This window comes from Sarcophilus harrisii, chromosome 5, assembly GCF_902635505.1.
Source record: "Sarcophilus harrisii chromosome 5, mSarHar1.11, whole genome shotgun sequence".
In the NCBI taxonomy this organism is placed as follows: domain Eukaryota; kingdom Metazoa; phylum Chordata; class Mammalia; order Dasyuromorphia; family Dasyuridae; genus Sarcophilus; species Sarcophilus harrisii.
Window position 1 is genome coordinate 13747566 of NC_045430.1, and position 22571 is coordinate 13770136.

The window sequence follows — 22571 nt, forward strand, 5'->3', positions numbered from 1 at the left end:
TACATTATACATATTTGTATGTGTATACTTTGTATATCTATATAATATACATTGTATATACACATACCAAGAAAGGTAACAATTGTGTCTATAGAGAATAACGCTTACGTAATCTGCATCTTATTCTCCCTCCCTCCCCCTCCCACCCTCTTCTCCCCTCCCTCTTCCTCCCTCTCTGTTCCCTTCTCTCCCCTCTCCCTTCTCCCTCTCTCAAGACATGAGTTCAACTATGACCTCTGACACTAGTGATGGAGTAAAATTGCTTAACTGCTGCTGCCTCGGCCTCTTCAATATAACAGCATCTACCTCCCAGAGTCCTCCCGAGGATCAAATGAGATTATATTTGTAAAGTCCTTGGCCAGTTACTATGTTACTATGAGACAGTGAGTGAGTGAGCTCCCCGTCACCAGAAGTGTTCACACAGTCTGTGTAACGCGTAACTCTCAGCCAGGGATGCCGTGGAGCCGAAGGAATCCAGAGCAAACAAACCGGGACCTGACCCTCAGAGACAGAAGCTGCTGCCACTCTGGTTCTCAATAATCGCCTTTATTTGGAAGACAGGAGGGGCAGTGGACTGCACACTAAGTATGCTCCAGTTCAATCCAAAATAACTTACAAACCATAGCAAGACAAAAACAAAATCAAAAAACGTTTCTGGGAAAGGAAAAGAGTTGCTCTCCCAGTAAAGTCAAAGTAAGGGCCCTCCCCGTTACTCTTTTCTTTCCCTCCCTGACTGGACCCTGCCAGGCAACGGGGAGAGAGGCTCTGGACGCCCAGAACCAGGGGCGTCACGAGGGAGGACAAAGGCCAGGGCTCCTCCTCAGCTCCCAAGGCATGGGACCAGCCCAGCTGGGGCTAAGGGCCAGAGGCACTTGTGGCTGGGAGATTTCCATCCTCTTGGGCAGTTGAGGGCTGAGTCACCGGAGCTCCCAGATAGGATGGGGCCAGAGGGAAAAGGGACCCCAGAAAAATAGAAGAGGCAAGGGAATAGGGGAGAGGAGGAGCAGTGCACTGTGGTGGACGGAGGCGGTCGGGCCACCCCTGGCTCAGTCGGTGTCTGAGGCGAGAGTCCTAGGCCGAGGCTGGGGAGGAGTGGTGACCCCTCCTGGGGAGGCGCAGCTGTCCCCCTCAGGGCCTCTGGCCTCCCCAGGGACCTCAGTCTCAGTGCTGGGGGTGAGGAGGGGGCTGGGAGAAGCAGGAGAGGGTCGACTCAGCCGTCGAACAGGCTGGGGAGGTTGAGGAGGCAGTGGGGGCGGCACAGAGGGGGCCTTAATATTGCTGCCCACCTGACGTCGGGGGAGTGCCCTGGGAGTAGCCGGACTCCCTGGAGTAGAGGACTGAGGCTGTGACTGAGACTGGGACTGGGGCTGGGGCTGGGGCTGGGGCTGGGGCTGGGGCTGGGGCTGGGGCTGGGGCTGGGGCTGGGGCTGGGGCTGGGGCTGTGTTGGGGGAGAAGCTGTAGCGGAAACGATTGGGGGTGAAGTTCGAGAACTCAGGATCTGGGGTGGCGGCACCATGGGCCGGGCAGGGGCTGGGCGTTTGGCTGTAGAGAAAGTCAGAGGGAAAGAAATTTAGCTTGGAGATCCAAAGATGCCCATCCTGATCTCTGACCTTGGTCTTGCCATCACTCGAGATCTGGCTCCTATTCTGTTCTACTCTGGCCTCCCTGCCCCTGGCCCAGCACCAGTGGCCCCTCCAGCCTTGGACGATGGATGCAGGGGCAAGCGTCCACAATCCTGGCTCTGGTCCTGGCTCTGACAAAAGTCCAGCGTGACTTCGAGCACATCGTTTTCCATGGGCTTCTGGATGGTCATGTGGACTAGAAGCGCTTTAAGGGTTCCCCCTATTCTGCATGCTACGGCATGAGATATTTTACAGCCCCAAAGCTCCCTGATACAAAGGCCCTCCCCCAGCCTGACATCCTCTATTCCAATCAAGAAACATTGATTAAGAACCGACTGAATGCCACAGAAGTGCAACTGCCTTTAGGACCTCAGAACAGAGGCTCCTTGACAGCCAATCAGCCCAGACGTGCCATTATTCTTAAGAGTACTTGCTTCTCCCTCATTTTATATGCTCGTGTCGCTTGTCTCCATCTAGACTCAGCTTTAGCAGTCCCAACCCCATCTCTGACCAAGATCTCAGCTTCTAAAACTTTTAGTTCTCAGGGACATATTTCCCATGGTACCTCCCCAGTGTTTGGCCATAGGGACACTCACTCTTTCGGACCGTATCCTCAGCTGATGCAGGTGCTTCTGTGAGATTCTTGCTGACCTTTGGGGAGCCAGGCCTTGGGGGAGGTTCCAACTCTACCTTACTGAAGGATAAAGAGAGAGATGAGAACACAGGTCTCGGGCAAAGACAAGGACCCTAACGGCAGGTTTCCAAGAGTCTCCTGAATACCAAGAAACTCCCGGCTCTCAAGTTGAAGTCTTTCTCAGCAAGCAGTTGTGTGAAGGACTGCATTACTGCTTGGGTTGGGAGAAGAACCTTTGCCCAGCAACTAACAGGAGACCAGGAGGCCATTTGGTAACCCCAGTCAGAGTACTAAAAGCCAAGCAAGAAAGCCTGCTTAGGCTGAGTGGAACAGAGACAGTTGGAGGTACATCAATGTGGACAAGGTCCAGCTTGATTTAATAATCACAACTGAACAGAGTAGTGAGCTCCCCATCATTCTAAATGCTCAAACAGCTACATAGAAAATGATTGAGGAGATCACTATTCTCCATGGGAGGCTGTGGTGTCAAAATTAATAGGAATATAGGGTCATACATAAAACTGGAAGGGACCTCCGAGTATTTCAGTCTTCTCATTTTACAGATGAGGAAACTGAGGTTTCTAGAACTTAACCGAGACAGGACATCTCAATAGCTCTGGATTCATTAAATCAAAACAAGTTTTAAATGCCTGGGCTACTTATCCTGGATATTCCTGCCCAATTCCTCAAACCGTGGGGGCCTAAAGTTGGAGAGCAAGGGAATATGCAATTTTGGGGGTCCCCAAGTGGGACTGGAATCGGATTGAAAAGATTGAACTTAAATGGTCTCTGGAGTCCACTTCCAACCCCCAAATCCTCTGATTCTGTCGTTATGTCAGGATCTGTGACCTCCCAGACCCCGAGTCTCAACTGTTCTCCAACTAACTTTTAGGTAATATAAATTTCCCAGCAGCCTTGAAACAATTCAGAACAATGGGACGATAACATCTATCTACCACTGAGGCAGCTACAGTATGTAGTCTTCTAGCTTCAAAGTCAAGAAAACCTCTGGATTTAAATCCAGATTCAGACACTAGCTGTGTGAATTTGGGCGAGTCATTTCACTTCTGTTTCCTTAATTGTAGGACAGGGACAAAAACAGTATCTTTCAGGGTCATTCTGAGAATTAAATGAGATACTTGTAGAGCACTTAGCGTAGTACCTGGCATGTTGGCGGAGCTAGATAAATGCTAACTGTCACCATTATAATTATTATTATTATTATAAATACCGCCACCAATAAGAGAGGCTGGAGATGTTTGGAGACATCCCCAACGGCATAAAACAAAGGAAACCCACAAGGTCGTCTCTCCTACCTCCCTCCGTTCCCCAATAGATTCCCTTAGACTCGGAAGAGATAGAAGTTGCCTTTTGGTCCAAGCTGTCAAAGACCCAAGCTGGCCCCAAGGCCATTTTGAAGTCCAAATGTTCTTACCTTTCCTTAGCTACTGGAGAGGGCGAGGGAGTAGCTGAGAATTCTTCCGACTTGGGGCTGTCCTGTTCCTGGGGATGGGATTGATACAGGATAGCGGGGGAAGTAAACAAGCCTGAGACATTGAAATTGATATCTGCAAAAAGAAGAGGGGGGGATCAAAAGCCTTCCCAAGAGAGAGCCAATTGAACAGAATTCAACAAACACCTTTTTCTTCCCAACTTACTGTTTAACCCAGCTGCATTTGCTTTGTCAGTGCCAAAGTCTCCCAATTTCATGGGACTGAAATGACCGATTTTGTCTTTTGTGATCACTTCTCTCTCCTCTTTAAGAAGTCACTCCTTAAGTGAATCGAAACAGATAAAGCCCTGACACTGAAGTCAGGAGGATCTGATCGCAAACCCGGATGCAGACACTCAATGCTTTCTAGCCCCCAAACGCCTCAGCCAAAAATAAGAATTTATTTATTTATTTATTTTTGCTGAGGCAATTGGGATTAAGTGACTTGCCCAGAGTCAAACAGCTAGGAAGTGTTAAGTGAATGAGGCCACATTTGAACTCAGGTTCTCCCGACTTCAAGCTTGGTGCTCTATCCACTGGTCCACCCAGCTGCCCCAAGAATTCATTTCTTATGCATGTCTTTTTTACGTGACTTAAGTATTCACTCCTTAAGCATGTCTTTTTGCCTGACTCCATTCTCTTGCTTTAAAAATATGACAACTTTTATTACTAATTTCTATTTGAACCCAATTTTGAGGTTTGTCGTCAAAGGGATGGGTCTAAAGCTAATTTCTGCCAAATCGTTTTAGTCTTCCGATTCTTCAGAATCTCTCTACTATCAGGGACAGGTTCCACATCTGGAAGGCTAAGGAAGGAGCAAAGGTCCAGTAGAAACAAAAGGGGGAGCAGAGTAGTGTTTCCCCCACACACACCCCAGGAAATGGGTCATGTAAGGGCTGAAGGGCTGGTTCTTAGCACCACCCCTTCTCTACTTCCACCAAGGATATTCCTATTTCCCCAACTTTTCTGTTGAGTGAGCACACAAGCCCTGTGAGTGTACGAGCACACACACACACACACACACACACACACACACACACACACACACTCACCTCCTGGAAAGAGGACGTCTGAATTCTGGATCAGTGCCTCCACCACACCTACCACCTGGATAGAGGACACAGAAGCTGCATCCAGCTGAGCCTGGTCTCTGACAGTCAGAGGAGAGAGGAGGTTAGCATTAGCCAGGAAAGGCTCAGGGCGATGATGGCACCTGAGCACAGATACACTCTGAAGTGGCAGAGGGTGGGACTTCAAGTCTTTTCTTTAATCAAATATCTCTATTTCTAGCCTCCACTAAAGTCTTCCTCCCTCTGATACTATCCCATGATCTGTGTAACCCTGGGCAAGTCACTTAACCCCAATTGCTTCAGTCAAAAAAAAAAAAAAAAAAAAAAAGAAAGAAAAAGAAAGGCTCTATGTAGCAGGTACTGCCAAACTCAAGAACCTGACATCTCCTGTTCTAATGTCCCTCCCAGTTCTGACATTCTACATCCCAATATTCTTTGCTAAGGTCCCTCCCTGGTCAGGTTCTCCCTTCTAGGTCAAAGGTTCCTATGTTCTCAGCTCCTACCCATCTTTTATGGATGGCCATAACAGATTTGGCCCTAGGACGATGGCGATGTTGCTCGGAGTCATCTTGTTCACCTCCTGCTCCTTGGCCAGCCTGGCTAGAAACTTGATCAAGTACCTGGGTGGGAGAGAAGAGTAGGGGAAGGGAATCAGGAGTGGGTCACTCCTTCTCCTGACTCAAGCCCTTCTTCCTTATTTGAATGAGCTTTCCCTGAGCCCTGGTCTCCTCCTGCCCGCCCAGCCCAGCCCCTACTCAGCCTAATCACCGCATTACATTGTGGGACCCACCTCAGGTTGCAGAGATTTTCCTGGGGCAGTTTCCCACATACTTCTCGGAGGCCCTCAAGCCGGGCCACTGGATCCTTCAGACTGGCAATAGAGAAAGAAAGATCACACATTTAAAAAAAGACGGTGGGATTCTGGGTAGGGGCAAGCCACAGTGAAGGGAAGGCCTCCAACTTCCTCATTCGTTTTTATAAACTTATAGATTTGGAACTAGAATGCACTTCGATGCCATTGAGGTTAGTTCCTCTTTGCTGAGGCTCCCCAGCTAGGAAGCATCTGAGGGGAGACTGGAACGCCGACCTTCCTTCCCTAACTTTGTCTGGATTGCTTTTTTCCCCTCACTCACTTGGCAGCTCTCATCCAATCCTCATAGAGTTCAAATGTCATGATAGGTTCGGGAAGCTCACGGAGGTAAGACTTGAGGGCCCCTGAAGAGAGAAGGAAGGCAGAGAGGCAATGTCACTGCTGTGCCCAGAATCCTCAGCCCGGGATCTCCGGCTCAGGCCCACCCCTCCTCAAGCCTGCTCTACGGCAGCTTCTCACTGGCTCAAAAGCAGGGGAAATGTTTCATCCGAAGGATTGGAACTAACTGGTGGGATTAGCGACTGGAAAGTTAAATGTTTTCCAGGCCAGAGAACTCCCGAAATCAATACCAAAATTACTGAAGTGTTGTCTTTCCTCCACTGAAGGGATGCCCCAAATATAACATACACATCCTGTTGCATCTGCTTATTTTGTTGGTTAGTTTTTGCTAAACATTACTTCCTTCCCTCCTCCCCACACCCACTCTGCCTTTCTTTTTAATTTTTATAATAAGGGATGGTTTATAAGATGAGGGGAGGGAGGGGTAGCCTAGCTTAGGAAATGAAAGGGATGTAAAAGCTAAGAGGTAAAAAGAAAGAAGGGAGCAAGGGAGAGGGAAGGAGGGAAGGGAGGGGAGGGGAAAGGAAAGGAGAGAGCAGGGAAAGGGAAAGGAAGGAGAGGGCAGGAGAGGGGAAAGGAAAGGAGAAGGGAGAGCAGGGAAGCTAGGGTGATCTAATAGCCAGCCCAGCCTGGGGCTCTGGTACCAGCCACAGCGTGAGGGTCCGAGCAGAATTCTTCCAAGCTGCTGGGGTTGAGGGCCATGGCCTGCTTCAGTCTCTTGAGCACCGAGGCCCCTGCTGCCAGGCGGAAGAGGCCCTAGGGAAATGAAAAAGCATGGTTTCAAAGGGCTTCCCACTGAAGCAAAGAGGCAAAGGGGAAGGGAGCTAAAGGGCTGATAGAATCCCAAGGAGATCTGAGGAAGAGGAGAATAGATGGATGCTGGAAAGAAGCGAATCCAGTCGAGGAGCGAGACTGGCTGCCAAGGGGAATGGGGAGAAACAAAACACCCTCCCCAATCCTCCATGAAAGGCAGCTTCTCCCTGCACCCTCAAGCCTCTAAGGTTGGCAACATGTCTTCTATCTCTCCATATAAGATTGCACACTTAGAAAAAGATCTCACATGCTCACTCACACTAAGGTAGGAATGATTGATAATAGCTTAGCTTTTCTAAAACATTTGTATTAGCAAGAACTATGTTTTTAACCCGAGGATCTATATGATAAGATTCCCAACAATTGTGACCAGCCAGAAGGTGACTCATTTCAGTAGCAGGAAGGTACCAGAAGAGCCAGCTTTTAGTGACTATTCTGTCACTAATCTGCTGTGTGACCTTGGTCAGATCATCTGACCTTTCAGTAGAATAAGCCCCACTCTATTCTCTCAAAGAGTTACTGAGAGATGCATGTGAAAGCCCTTCATAAACACATCAGCTGGGTTTGATCTCATTCCTGCTGCTTGATCACAATCTGCAGCTTTGGGTAAGCCCCTTCCCTTCTCTGGGTCTCAGTTTCCCCATCTGTAAAATGACAGGGCTGGGTGGATCAATCTCTGTCTCTCTCTTTTTTTTGCCTGAGACAATTGGAGTTAAGTTTGCCCAGGATCACACAGCTTAGTGTTAAGTGTCTGAGAACAGATTTGAACTTGGGTCCTCCTGACTTCAGGACTGGTGCTCTATCCACTGTACCACCTTGCTGCCCCGGATCAATCTCTAAGAACTAATCCTTCTGCGATTCTCCATTGCCACTTGGGATAAGTGTCCTTACTTTGCCACCTAAAAGGTTTTCCCAGCCCCTCCCAGGTGTGAGGTGGTCTCTGTGGGTGCCCTTCTCCCATCTACCTCCTCCTTCATGCCTTCAGACAAAAGCATCAAGATGCAGGCCTCCAGGGGCAAGGCAATGTCCCGGCCCGTCTCCTGCAGATGGGTCCTCAGGGCCACCCCGTACACTTTGGTGGAGGGGCCATCTGACACCCGGGTGCTGCTCTCTGTAGGAGGAAGATGAGACAGGATGAAGGAAGGAGGTACCTCATCTTCCCCTCCTCTGAAAGAATAGCCTTAGAGGCAAGACATAAGACTGAACAACCACTGGGGAGCCCAACCCTTCCTTCCCTTAGTCAAGGGCCCATGTAAAGTTTCTGGAAATTTGAAAGCAACTGGGAGGGAGGAGAGGGTGTGCAGAATGGATGGCAAATTCAGGAAAAGAGGGCGTCCCAATAATTTCAAGTTTTAAGTAGACTTAAAATGAGAATATGATTTTTGTTTTTTTTCAGCATTTGTTATAAATCTGATGTCACTTGGTTGATTCAGAAACAAAATATATAATTCCTCCTCCAGTGTCTGTAGCATTTTCTTTACCATATTCTATGTATATGTTCTGTGTTGCCTTTCATTTATCCAGTAAATAACAGCTACCTGAGGGCAGAAACTGCTCTCATTTTATCTCCATCTTTCCAGAACCATGGACAGAGCTTGGTGTGCAAAGTGCTCAAGGGCAATTCAACAATCTGTTTGCATCCAATGAGAATTTATTAAGGGACTCTTTGGTGCCAGACAGCTTGCTGAGTGACAAAAGGCATGTTCTATGAGCTATTTGGAGCAGATATTACGATGATAGTTTTTTATAGCTCATCTGATGTCAAATTTGTTTGCTACGTTCATTAATTTTACTCAACTTCCCCTCCCTGCTGGATTTTATTCCTGGGTATAAAGGCTCTCAAGAAGCAGCATTTGAGGCCGGCTCGTGGGTCTCCAGTACCATTCCTGTCCTACTGTGCTATGAGTAAACTTAGATTAAGGATGGAAAGTGTCTTGGTTGAGTCACATATGCCTTAAAGGGAAGAAGTCAGAGTCGTGAACTCCCTATTATCTCCAGTACCTTGGACAGGGTCAGGAAGGGACTGACCTCTACCAGCAATACCTGTGTGGCCATGGCTCTCCTTCAGCTCAGCCAAGGCCGAGTCCAGTGAACTTAAGGATTTACGGTGGTAACTAGCCTGCAGCTCCAGAAGCTGTGTAAGAGAAGCAAGGTAAGGGTCTTGAGAGGAAGGCTATGAGGTGAATCTTAGAGGCCCAGGAGTTGGGGATTTCCCTGTCAGAGCTCCTCTCCCACCTCCTCTAACCCAATCCTGGGAGGTCCCAGAGTGGGAGGCCTCCAACAATGCAGAAAGAAGGTCATTGACCCCTGATGGGAAGATGGGAACTTTGTAGACTCTTTTCTCCTCCAACTGGGAGGCCTCTGGGTACCCTCTATGTCTTCCCTTCTCCAGGGCTCCTCTGCTAGGAAGCAGCTGCCTTTCCCACCTTACTCCCCCCATGACTCTCTCCACCATTCTGATAACACCCCCTGGGGCGGGGATGGGGGACTCTTACCGTGATGAAGTAATTTGCGTAGCTGTCTTCCTTTGTAGCAAAGTGGTACAGATCTGACAGATACTCATCCTAAGAGAGATGCAGCAGGGTTCCAAACAGCTCTAGGGTCAGTCCCTCTCTTCCTTCCCCTCCCCCAATCCCATCTTCCTGAACCTGCCCCTTGTTTGAGAGCCAAGATGGCCCCCATGATGACTACCCCAATTCAACAGAAGACTATAAGCTCTTTGAAAACAGTAACTACTTTGTTCTGATTTCTCTGTTCCCAAGATTTGGCACAAGACCCGGCATACAGTAGGCACTAAATAAATACAGGTTAAATTGAACTAACTCCCAGGATCATCACTTCCTTGCCATTCAACTTTGGACAAATCACTTTATGTCCATTCCAGTGTCTTGTATATAATAATACGCAAGTTTAATAAATGCTTAAGATGAGTTGAAAGACGTATCATTTTATCATTGTGGGTACTTTGAGAGGCATCAAGGTCTACTGAATAGTACACTGCACTTGAAGTTGGGAAGACCAGAGTCTTAAACTTAAGGCATTTAACGGTGTGACCCTGGCTACTTCTCCATGATTCGGGAAGCTCTTCAAGGATAGGAGCTATCTTTTGCCTGACTGAAAGTGATATAATCTTTCCAGACTTCAGTTTCCTCCTCTGTAAAATGGGAACAAGAATAGCACCTACTTCCCAAGATTATTGGGAGGATCAAACAGGAGAATGGAAAGAAAAAAATTAGCAAACCTTAAAGCCAATGTAAATATCAATTAGGTTTAATGGTTAAGAAAGGCTGTTCTGAAGAGAGACAACCAGGATTCAAATTATTCCTCTCATGGTTACTCCCTTGAGGGTAATGGTACATAGTAGAAAGGAGTTAGGATTTGGAGGCAAAGGGACTGGATTCAAATCCTGCCTCTGTCACTTGTTACCCATGAGACCACATCCCTTCGCAAGTCTCAGTTTCTTCACTTGTAAAATGGGAAGGTTGAATTAGATTAAATTTCTAAAGTTCCTTTTAGCTCTAGATTAAGAGTTCTTATTCAGAGACTCTAAACTTGTTTTAGTTTTTTAAAAATATTTTTATAATTGTATTTTAAAATGAGTTTCCTATGTATTCCTAGGTATCTTATACTATGCTTCATTTGGCTTCTAGTAAACGAAAAAAAAAAAAAAAGAGTTCTCTTGATTTTACATAGGAGGAAACAGGCTCAGAGATGGGTAGGACTAACTTCCTCTTAGATCTCTCCAACAAGAGTAATGGAACCTCCAAAGTCCTCACCTTGGACTGCTCTACCTTCTTCTTCAGTTCTTCTTCTTCTTCCTTCAAGGTCTCCAGCTTATTGGTTATGGGGTTGTGACCCCCAGGACCCCCGACACCGGGCCCGAGGCTTGAATTTTTGGCCATCTGACTGAGCCTGGAGAAGGGATCCAAGAGGAAAAAGACACAATGACCAATGTCCACCCCTCCTGCACCCTTCCTCAAGTCATCTGGGTTTCTGACAGCTTACAAGGAATCCTGGGTCCCAATGAGAATGAAGCCACTAGATATTGACTTAGCTAGGAAAGGGATGTGTGCATGGGTGCCCCATTGCGCTCTCTACACAGCCTCCTTAGAATCTTCCCCTTGGGGGACATAGGGCCAGATGCCCCCTTGTGAGCTCTGAGCACAGCCTAGTTAGAGCCTTCTCCCTAAGGGATACTTAGGGTCAGATGCCCTCATAGCCTCCAGGAAGCAAAATGGGGACCCAGAAGGTCTGGCTGACCAATCGACAAGCTCATCCTAGGCACCCAAACACAAATCCTGCAGGGATATAAGGTACAAGCATGAGAATATATGCTTGTTGTTACACACACGCAGGCAACTTTAATAGCATCCTCTCAGAGATTCTATATTTCAGGTGTAGTATGTCTGGAGAAGAAATCTCCCAGACTTCCTAGCTGTATGTACGACTGAGCGATTAATCAGCCTCTCTGAACCTCTTTCTTTAGATCAGGGGTCCTCAAACTATGGCCCATGGCCAAGATGCAGCAGCTGAGGACGTTTATCCCCTAGGGCTATGAAGTTTCTTTATTTAAAGGCCCACAAAACAAAGTTTTTGTTTTTACTATAGTCTGGCCCTCCAACAGTCTGAGGGACAGTGAACTGGCCCCCTATTTAAAAAGTTTGAGGACCCCTGCTTTAGACTATCCCCCCCATGCCTACCCAAGGCAGCAGCCAGACCTGCAAGGCTACACAAATGTCGGCCGCCGAGACAGACATCAGGAAGCTTAAAAAGCAATGTTCTGACTCCCCAGGAACGAGGGGTGAGCTGCCACGGTTATATCCACCTCCCAGGAGAATTGTGAAGCCTCCCCAAAGTGCCAGCTCAGTCTCCAAAGGCAACAGAGACGGGGGGGGCTGTCATAAATTTCATTATAACCATCATTTTTTTCAAGAGGAAAAAACAGACTTAGAGACTGGAAGTGATTTGCCGCAGAGCTTTTGCTAAGATGGTACTATGTATGGCTCAGTCATGTTCGTGTCACGGTGTGTACATGCTTCCACGTGGCATACAGAAACAGGTGTGTGCATGTGTTCACCTGGTGAGCACACCCATGCATATACTAGTCCACACAACTGTTGCACATGCTCTCGATTCTACAGTACATATGTAGTTGCATGTATAATCAATAACATGAGATGTTCTCACATGCACATATTTGCACAAAACTGACAAGTCTCTGTATGATTATATAACATACAAGTGCACACTCAGGAGTACAGCATGCTTGTACATCCATGTGCTCATGATTACACCTGCATTCACACACACATAAGCACACGTGTGCACAGAAGGATGTACACATACTTTTAAAATGCCTTGCCCTTTGTCTGGAAAGGTGGTCTACTGTCTTTTAGGACAATAGGAAGGACTTATCAGCAGAACAGACCCTTGTTGGAGGGTGGTCTCCCCTAGATCCCCTCCAGTCAGAGAAAGGAGGGTTGAGATGCCCAGGGTAGTATCAAGGATATGGCCTGTGGCTTGGAAATAGAACAGAATGAGCGGGGAAAGGGGTCCCCTGCTCTGATCCCAGAACCCACCAGATACAGAGTCCGACACGAGTCACCTAATTTATGGGTCCAAACCCAAGTCAACTCCACCCACTCACCTGCTTTTCAGGGCATTCCAGTCTAATACCAATTTCTGAAGATTTTTTTTGTGCTTGAGAATGGATGGAAGCTCCTCCTGGTGGATCAGATAAAAGGCATAGACTGTCAGGGTAAGGAAAGGGATTTTCGGTTGATTTTCACAGAAAACATCAGAGAACATCAGAGAAGGAAGTTATGGAATTGAGATTTGAATATGGGCTGACTCCTTGCTCCCGAGGTAGACAAAAGTAAATGACAACATTTAGCATATACTATAACATATTTAACATGTATAAGACTATCTGCCATCTAGGGGAAGAGGTAGAAGGAGGGAAGGGAAAAGTTGGAATAGAAGTGAGTGCAAGGGATAATGTTGTAAAAAAAAAAAATGCATGTGTTCTGTCAATAAAAAGTATAATAATAAAAAAAAAAGTAAATGACAACTTCACTAAAATTGATCCTATCTCAATTTGTTTATTTGCCGATTCTTTGGGGTTTTCCCCATTAGGTAAATCATCCACTTATCAGTAAACAAATAACTTTCTCTTCTTTACCAATGCTTTGTTTTTAAATCACTTTGACATCTGAATGTAAAAGATATGAAACCATCTCATCCTTCCATTACCCAGAGATTCTTTTTAACAAAGAGTTTTTTTAAAAAAGACAGAAATAATTGAACAAAACCAACTAATATGTCAACTAAATCAGACAGTATAGGAATAGTCCAGGCCCACAGTCCCTGACCTTGCAAAGAAGGGACCCATTATAATTGCACAATTCAGTTTGGGTCCCTTTTCTTCTTTCGTTTTACAGCATTTTGATCATCATACATATTGTTTTCATGAGTTTGCATCAGTTCATATAAATCAGGCTGAGGTTTTTATGCCCATCAATTCCTATGGCATGGCAGCATTTCATTAAAATCAAGTGTCACTGTTTTAGTCATATTTCAATATAAGTTAGGGAAGAAAAATCTCCTCAGATTCTAGTTCCTTGTTACTATAAAAAGTACAGTTATAAATATTTTAATATAGATGAAGCCTTACAATTTTTGACTTCTTGGAGGCTATAGTCTGGAAGTGTAACTTCTGAGTAAAAGTAAAAGCACTAACATTTATATAGAGCTTTAGGGTTTGCAAAGAACATTACAAATATTCTCAACCACCTGGGAAGTGCTATTATCACATCCATATTGCAAATGAAGAAATATTATGCAGACAGATGTTGAGCAACTCATCCAGGATCACACAGCTAGTAAAGTTCAAGTGTCTGAGCCCAGATGTGAAGTCAGGTCCTCTTGACTCCAGGGGCCAGTGTTCTATCCACAGAGCCACCTGGCTGCCCCTATGATGTTGTACTTGGTAGACATGTTGGATAATTTTTACCAAAACTAAATTTTTCCAATCTTTCTTCTTTGTTAACTGGCTCACATATTTAGAGCTGGAGGAATTTAAGAAGTCATCCCATCCCATCAGTTGACAAAGGAGGAAAAATGAAATGATGTTAAAGTTGGATCTCTGAGATAATGAAGATTTAGTGGAAAAGTATGTGATGAAAAAACCAAAGGTATTAATAACATTTTAAAAGAATTAAATGACAATTATAACATTAATGACATTAATTTACATTAATTAATATCATTAATTCAGGGGTTGCACTTAGCAATGAATTCATCACCTGGGGACCAGAATTCTGGGGAAAGCCTTCTAATAATTGACTAGGCAGGTCTTCAGAAAGGCTTCTCAAAGCCTTTCCAGCTTGATCAGATCTAGTAGCAGAGCCTTTTATAGCCAGGATCATTTCTAGGTTACCATGAAGCATGGGAGTATGACTTTGGTGGGTCTTATCGCCATAATACATGTAAAATCTTTAGCAAAACTGACAGTGTGTCTTGGTCAAGATGACAATGATTACCTCACTCAGCCTATTGAGGGGCTGAAGGACATCTCTCTCCAGGGCCATCTCAAACTCCGCCAAGACGCGAGCTAGCTGACTCTGGATGGAACAGCTCATCTCTAAAGCCTTCCTATGGGGACCAAGTGATCACATTCAGATCAAGACCCCTTCCTTCCTTTTGGGCATCCCCCCAACCCCAGTTCTCCATCCCATTGTGGGGGGGAGGGAGAAGGAAACAAACCAACCCCAGCCCTGCTCTTCTTCTCCACTAGAAGAGAATCCTCTCATCTTGGCCCATTCTCTGCCCGTCTGGAGGAGAGTAACTCTTGGGATTCCATAAATTAATCCCTCCCCAGTTCACTTACCCCATGCTAGACTCCGCATCCAACTCTTTGATACTCTCAGCCATCGTGTGGGATAGGGCCATGAGTGGCAATTTTTTCTGCAGAGCCAAAAAGGAGAGGCGAGGGGCTGAGGGGTCTCATCCACCAAAGACCACGTCCAGAGCTGGCCTAGGCTCTCCAAAGGATCCCAGACTTAGAGATCCATAGCTGGGAGGGATTCCAGAGGCCAACCCGACCAATCCCCTCACTTTACAGGTGGAGACCCGACTTGTTCAACGTCGCAGGGATGTTAAATGTAAGAGCAGGAATCTGCACCCAGGTTCTCCTGAGACAGTGTTCTTTCTACTGCTCCTAGCCCCCGGGGATGTCTCACACAAAATGAAGAATGGGATATATGTGAAAAAAAAAAAAGCCCAGAAACATATGTGCTAGAAATACATCTGTTCAACATTGAATAATGCATTTTTATTTTTCCAGTGCTTCTTACTTTCCAAAACAAGTCTGCATTCTCAGAGCCTTCACAATACCCTCTGAGGGAGGAGGAAAGGAACAGGAGGATAAAGTCAGAGATGAGATAGTATCTGAGGAAAAGTAAAGCGTCAGAGTGGGGGGGAAAGCGAGATGGGACAGCTCTTTTCAAGTAGCTGAGGGCTGTCATGGGGAAAAAGGCTTATCCTTGTCTGCTTGGCCCCTAAAGGCAGAAGCAGGATTGAGGGGGCAGGCCAATGGGGACTTGTGGCCGAGAGACTCAGATTTGGACTCCATATAAGGGAAAAAATTCCTAGGAATTAATCAAAGTGGAGTTGGCTGCCTCCAGGGGCAGGGAGTTAGTTCTCCATCCCTGGAGGTCTCCAGGAAGAGGCTGACTATCCCACTGGCTGGGGATTTGGGGATTGTGGCCATTATTACATTATCATAATCCTCATTTTACAGGCGAAAAACCTAGGATCAAGGAGCCCAAGTAGGTAGAGGTGAGACTGATACCCAAGTGTTTCGATTTCTCATGCAAGGCTTTTTCTATCAGGTCAGCCCACGGGAAAGGTGGAGGGAGGCTTGCAGGGCATGTTGGGAAGGAAACATGCTGGGATAGCAGGATCTGGGTGAGGTGGGACAGGGAATTAACAGCCATTTTTTTTGTTTGTTTGTTTGTTTTTGAGGCACTTAACTAGAATTAAGTGATTTTATCAGGGTCACACAGTTAAGTGTGAGATCCAATTTGAACTCAGGCCTTCCTAACTCCAGGAAAGGTGCTCAATCCACTGTACCACCTGGCTGCTCCTGTTTTTTATTTAGTCTAACCAACAACAGTCATCTCCAAAACATTTTGTAACATTTTGTAAACATTTTGAGGCTGGGTTGAGTTAGGTTTTTTTTTTTTTTTGTTATTGTTTTTACTTATTTTTTTGTTTGTTTATTTTTGCTTTACTTATCTCCCAGTACCTAGTAGGTGTTTGATAAATGCTTGTTAACATGGCACTCCAAGCCACTATCTACATACTAATACCCAATAATACATATTACTCTCCCACTCAAGAGAAAGCTTGCAGTAGCTCCCTTTTGCCTTAAACACAGACTCCTCCTTTGGGCCTTTCAAGCCATCCAGTCTGCCTTTAGTCTACCTTTCAGACTGAACACTAAAGTACTCCCTCCCTCCTTACACATGCTACTTTCCAGCCAGACTGGCTTTCCTTCTGACTCTCAGATTGCATCTCTCCCTACTATGCACAGGCTGGTCAGACATCCGAAGTACCCTCTCTTATCTCTACCTCTAAGAATCCCCCAAAGGGAGCCTTTTCTGATACCCTCACTTCTCAGCCTGGTACAGTAGGAAGGATCTCAGGATCACATATCCTGGAGCTAGAAAGGATCTCAGTCCAACCCCCTCATTCTACAGATAAGAAAACAAGCCCCTGGGCCTAGAAGCTTGCTTTGTTTGTCTTTGTAACCCCAACATTCTGTCTGTATGGTGCCCGGCACTTAGTAAGTGCTTGCTGAATATCACAGAACCCAATTTGGGTATTTGGAGTATGGTGGAACAGGGGAAAGAGAGTTCTTTTGCTGGAAGCAAAGAATGGGAGGAAGGTCCCAAAGAAAAGATCATAGGATCAAGTCTGAGGAACTTCTGACATTTCCTTTTTCTGTGACCTCAAAAGCAAGTCATCAGTTCCTTAAATCTCAGTTTCCTCATCTGTAAAATGAGGAGATTGGATTCCAAGGCCTCTTGTGGCTTGGGCTCTACCATCCCCTGACGTTAATTCCCATCGTTCTCCCCCTCTGGAGCCAGCTCTCTCCCCTACCCACCCACCCCAAACCAAGAAAGGGGTTCCATGCCTACTCACCACACGCTTCTCCATGTCTGCCCCACTCTGGCCCTGTAAGCAGGCCTGCAGCCTCTTGTGGACATTATGAGCAGCCCGCTTGGCTGGGTCTAGCCTCTGTTCTACCTGAAGGTGGCAGAAAGAGGCCGAGAAGGAGAAGTGCTCACAGAATGGGGCCTGTGTGTGTTCTCCCCTTACAGTTCTAGTTAGAGTGTAAACTTCTTGAGGGCAGGGGTATTTTCTATCTCTTTTTATATCTCCCAAATTTAACATAGCACCTGGCATACAGTAGGTGCTTAATAAATGTTTATCCATCCATTGACTGGTTTCCCTTTTCCTCCCCCTCCCCTGGTAATCTCCTGCCACATACCCAATACTTGGTCCTCCTTTAAGGACACTTCCCTTCCATTTACTCCCTATTTTCCCCAGGGTGACATCTTCCTTCGAAGGGAAATCCAGTCCAGGAGGTTCTGGTGACTCATAGCACCCACTTGGCCACCTCCCTTCTCCTTCCAACTCCTGTACGGGCCTGCCTCTCGCCACTTTGCTGGAGCCCACGTCCTTACCTGGAGCAGGTCCTCGCTCAGAAATTCAGCAGTCTCTTGGACACTGTGGGGGACAGAGACTGGTTGAGGTTGGAGGCCTCTCTACTCAACCTACTTTCTCGTGCTTCCCCAGAACTCCCTGATGGACATTGTGACATAAGGCACTCGGAATAAGGAAAATCTAGATTAAAGTCATAGGTCATGATATCTCTGATCCGGGTCAAGCCTCTGACTGTATCTGTGCCTCAGTTCCTGTACCTGAGCAATCAAGGTAGCTGTTCTCCGACACCCATCCAAGTTCTAAAATCAATGATCCCGCAACCAGTTGCCAAGTCTGGACTTGGGGGGGACCCTTCGGGGTGACTGACTCGGAGCTGAAGGGAGATTGGGCAGAGGTGGAGAGGACAGGAGCCCCAGCTGATGTGGCCTCCCAGGAAGGATCCCTGCCCGTCCACATCCAGCTATTCATTCCTCTCACCCATTTTACCCACACCCCTCCAGCCAGAGCACATTCCAAAGCAACTGGGAATCCAAAGTCAGCCGCTTCCTTCTCCACCCAGAGCTGCACCTGAGAGCATGGGGCAGGGCAGCAGGAAGAGCTCTCCAGGGGCCCAGACCAACCTGTGAGGGCTGCCATGATAGGGAACAACTGGAATAAAGTCCCGAGTAAAATAAAGAGGGAGATATGAGGGGGAGGGAGTTATCAGGGGGAAGGGGAGAGGGAGTCATCGGGGGAGGGGGAGACATCAGGGGAGAAGGAGAGAGGGAAACATCAGAGGGAGGGGGAGAGGGAAATATTAGAGGGAAAGAGGGAAATATCAGAGAGAGGGGAAGAGGGAACTATCAGAGGGAGGGGGAGGGAGAGGGGGAGACATCTAGGGAGAAAGATTCAAGGGGTTTCAGTTTGGGGATATAAGAAAAACAGGAAAAGCACGAGAACTGATTTGATTTGTCATCAGAGAAGCCGATTCTGAATGTTGCCCCTGTGCTCTTGGCCAACATGCCTATAGTCTCAATTGTCTGATCTGTAAAATGGCTTCTGAAGTGCCTTCTAGCTCCTATATCTATGCTCCTATAGTCATAAATCATTTCATTTTTTTTAAGCTCTCAGCATCTTGGGTAAAATGAGCGGATTGGCCTAGATGGTCCCTGAAGTCTCTTTCAGTTCTAAAGTTATGATCCTAAATTACTTCCCCTCTGTCTCAATTTCTTTCTTTGGGGGAAAAAAAGGGGAGGGAAGGGGGAAAAGCTTCGATAGCCTCTAAGGTCCCTGTCAGCTTGAAATCCAGATCTCTCCCCTCATCCCTGCTGCTCCAGCACAGCCCATAATGCAGACTGAAGTCAGAACTGTAGAGTTCCAGAACATCATCGAGTCCAACCCTCTTAACTGAAGGATGAGGAAATTGTGATCCAGAGAGGTGACTTGTCCAATGGCTCACGGGTAGTAAGTAACCGAGACGGGATTAGAAACCAGGTATTCTGGTTCCCAGTCATTTCCTCCCAAATGTGAGAGGGAAATTCTAGGTTCCATGAGGAGATGGAGATGGGGAGGAAGGGGGGGGGGGGGCTGTGTCAAGGAGGAGATGGCAAGGGAGTCAGGGCAAGACCATCTGGTTTTGGTTTTTGAAAAGCAGATGTTTAAAAACTTAGGCCTTGGGAATGGGGCCGGATTTTTACCTGACCCTGGGAAAAGCAAAGAATTCCGAGTTTTAAAATCCTGAGAGGGGTGGGGGTGGGGAGGAGACAGGAAAAGCAGACAGATGGGAAAAGCAGCACATGGATGGCTTTTTAGCCCTCCTAAGAAGTCCCCCAGGAGTCATGCTCTCCAGGGAGCCTTCTCTTCTCCCTCCCTCCCTCCCTACCCTCCCTGAGGTCTCAGTCTTATCTCCTTCCTCCTCTCCAGGAAAAATCCTGAAATTTAAATTCTTTACATGGGCCAAACAGGATAATGGAAGCTGGAGGGGTAGGGGGATGGGGGGTGGGGAAGGAAGAAAATTAGCCCCAGAATCCCAGGCAGAGCCAGAAGCTAGCCAGTCTGGTCTCTGACCTTCCCCTCCAAAACTTAACTACAGAAACCTGGAGGGGGGAGGGGAAGGGGAGGTCTCTTCAGGGAACAGTTCCTAATTTCCTCCTCTGTAAATGAGGGACTTAAACCAGGTGATCTAGCTCTAAAAAGTAACTTCCTCCGTTCTAAGAACCCTGCAACTTCTGAAATCCACTGTTCTAAGGGACCTCTCAGTTTTGACATCTCTTTGCTAAGGGTCCTCCCCGCTCTGACCTGCCAACTTCTAAGGCTCCCAATTCTGAAGTTCCTTTTTCTAAGACCCTTCCCAGCTCTCCCAAACCACGCTGGGAGGCCCTGGGCTGCTCCACACTCAACGTTCTGGTTTCTTTGTAGTTCTAAGATTTTAGGAGCCAAGGCCCCTCCTAACTCTGACCTCCAAAGTTCTAAAGTCCCTCCTAGTTAAGGCACTCGCTTCCCAGTCCCCTCCATCCAACTTCAAGGCCCCTCCTCCATGGGTGGAGATTCCCCCTCTTCCCAAGCAGACCAGATCCCCTTCCCTAACATCTTGGGGGGATGGGCCGGGGACTCCAACCCCTTCCTTCGCTTGGAAGGGTTGGGGAGGGGGAGGTCTAGGGCCTCACCTCACGAGAATTCCCTTCCCAGGAGGCCCTCTTTTGGGTGGGGGGAAGGGGCGAAAGAGAAAGCAAACTTAAGGGAAGAGCTTCCAAGCCAAGTTTGGGGCTTGGGGGTGGTGCTGGCTGGAACTGAAGCCCCGGAGTTCTCGGTCCCGATGCCGAAGCCCACCCCCATCCCAAGACACGCAGAGGCGCGCGCGCGCGTAGCCCCCCATCGCCCCCCATCGCCCCCCGGCCCCAGCTGCACTCACCGTGCCGAGCCCCCGGTCTGGGACAGCTGCAGCCGCATCCGATTAAGCTGCCTCTTCATCATCTTGGGGGGCTGGCGGGGGCAACTTGCGGGCGGGCTACAGAGAGCGGGCTGCCCCCCGGGCTGCTCATGGGACTCGGGGAATGGCACACAACGCTCTGCCCGGGCGGACCGAGGTAGAGACTGACGGACGGACTGTCGGAGGCAGTTTCTCTCTTCTTCCTGGCAGAGCCTCTCTCCTCTCCTCCTCCTTTTTCTCCTCCTCCTCCCCCTCCTCCTCTTTCCCCTCCCCCTCTCCTTTTCCCCCTCCCTCCGGCCCTGCCTCTCCTCTCTCTCTCTCTCCCCTCCCCTCCTCCGCTAACTCTGTTTCCTCCGTCTGTCCTCCGTTCGTCTGTGCGTCCGTCCGCCTCACTGAGTGTCCTCCCGTCTGTCAGTGCTCCCGCCTGGCGGTCCTCCCTCGCCCCGCCTCCTGCCCGAGCCTCGGAGTGCCCCTAGCTGTTCCTGTCCCCACCTGTGGCCGACTTAGAGAACTCCTGAGCTCCGCCCGAAAGGGGGAAACGGAGGGACAAGCCCGCGCGGGGCCCGGGCCTGCTTGTGACCCGGGCACAGAGCTCCCTCACCCTCAACCACTCGCTCCGCTGAGGGCCTGTTGGGGCGTCTCCTGAGACCCGAAACCGTCCTGAGCCTCGCGGAGGGACTCGCACCTGGAGGCCGTGGCTTTGAATTCGGCTCCACCGAGGCAGCTCTGCTGTGCGGCCCCGCTCTGGGTCTCAGTTTCCTCATCTGTAAAAACCACAGGGCCGTATAAACTGTCTCTCAAAACTCAGTCAAAGACCAGAACTCCTGCGTTCGGGGGGAGATCTAGCTGGTCTGTGCCCTGCTATTCTCTCCCCACACACACACAATCCTAGCCCCTCAGGCAGTAGGTTTCCGAGGTCTCGCCTCCACCTCTCCCTCCTGTTTTCCCAATTTCTCGGTGGTTTTTTCAGTATTTCCTATTCCTTATCCCCCTCCAGTTAGATTAGAAGCGCTCTGGGAGGGCAGCATAAGAACGTGAGGGAATCTGTGGCTTGGAGCCGAGGATGGCCATGGGGATCCCATCCCCTCTCCTTTGCAGATTCCCATTCCTGGCATTGACTTAGTGCTGTTAACGGGACACCTTGGACCCAAACAGGCCCACGTAGGAAGAGGAGGGTCCCAGGATTCATCTCCCTGAGAGCCAGTACAAGAGATGGAATTCCCAGATGCCCTCCTACATTTCTCAGCCTCTCCAGCCTCCCCCTTCTGGCCTCGACTAGCTGGGCTCCATTCAAACAATGCGCCCTCGACTGGAATCAGAGGTGCCGGGCTCTAATCCCACTTCGGCCACTTGTTGCTTCCGAATCTCTAAAAGAAGGGGGGAAGGTTCCTTCCAGTTCTAGATCTAGGCTCCTATGACTCTCTGAGCCTCGGTTTGTTCATCTGTAAAATGGGGAGAATTACATATGGACTGTCTCCCCTCCTCAGGAGAATGTTGCAGAGGGATTTTAAGTGACTAGCAAAAAACTGGAAGCTCTTGTGAGTTTAGTGTTGAGTATCTTAAAAGGGGGAGAAAGATTCTTACAGGCGATTCTGCCAGCCTTTTTCTTCTCTGGGCTTCAGGTTCATTATCTGTCAAATGGGCATACAGTGGACCTCACAGACATGCAGAGATACTGAGCTTTTTGAAGAGCTAGACTTTCCCTTCCTCAAGATATTTCACATCTCACACAGCCACAGCCACCCACTTCTCCCATCTCCGGCCCAGGCTGTTGGGGCTGCAAGGGGAGCAACAGCAGTAGGAGTTTGCACCAAGTACCAGGAAGAGGAAGTGGGCCTCAGTGCAATATGCTACTGACCCCAGGGGACTTCCCACCAGGGTGTCTGGGGAGGGAAGTGGGAACTAGATTCCCTCCCCCTCCCCCAAACCCCTCTAGATTCTACCTTTAGTTCATTGAGCTCTGGCCAGTGCTCCTTCCCTTTAAAGCCCCCTTTATTTGGAAGAGGATTAGTAACATCACTAGTCATCTGGTCTAACTCCCTCATTTTAAAGATGAAAGAGATTCACATTAGTGCAAACTGCAAGAGACC

The 22571-nt window shown here is 48.0% G+C and overlaps 1 protein-coding gene across 2 annotated transcripts; it reads right to left on the reverse strand.

Annotated features, from left to right (window-relative positions):
• Positions 1–527: 527 nt before the first annotated feature.
• On the reverse strand, positions 528–20737 carry SH3BP1 (SH3 domain binding protein 1). Of its 2 annotated transcripts, none has more exons than XM_031940879.1 (18): positions 20464–20737; positions 17594–17636; positions 17049–17153; positions 14731–14807; positions 14384–14495; positions 12490–12566; positions 10619–10754; positions 9338–9406; positions 8871–8976; positions 7808–7953; positions 6674–6785; positions 5953–6034; positions 5610–5690; positions 5323–5439; positions 4802–4899; positions 3693–3825; positions 2220–2317; positions 528–1543 (listed from the first exon to the last, which is right to left on the reverse strand). In XM_031940879.1, exons 1-18 carry the CDS (start codon positions 20523–20525, stop codon positions 1047–1049), a joined length of 2151 nt encoding a protein of 716 aa, XP_031796739.1. In that variant the 5' UTR covers positions 20526–20737; the 3' UTR covers positions 528–1046. The 2 variants fall into 2 exon arrangements, with proteins under 2 accessions (XP_031796739.1, XP_031796740.1); XM_031940880.1 differs by having other exon boundaries at positions 8886–8976; positions 20464–20736.
• Between the last annotated feature and the right edge of the window lie 1834 nt (positions 20738–22571).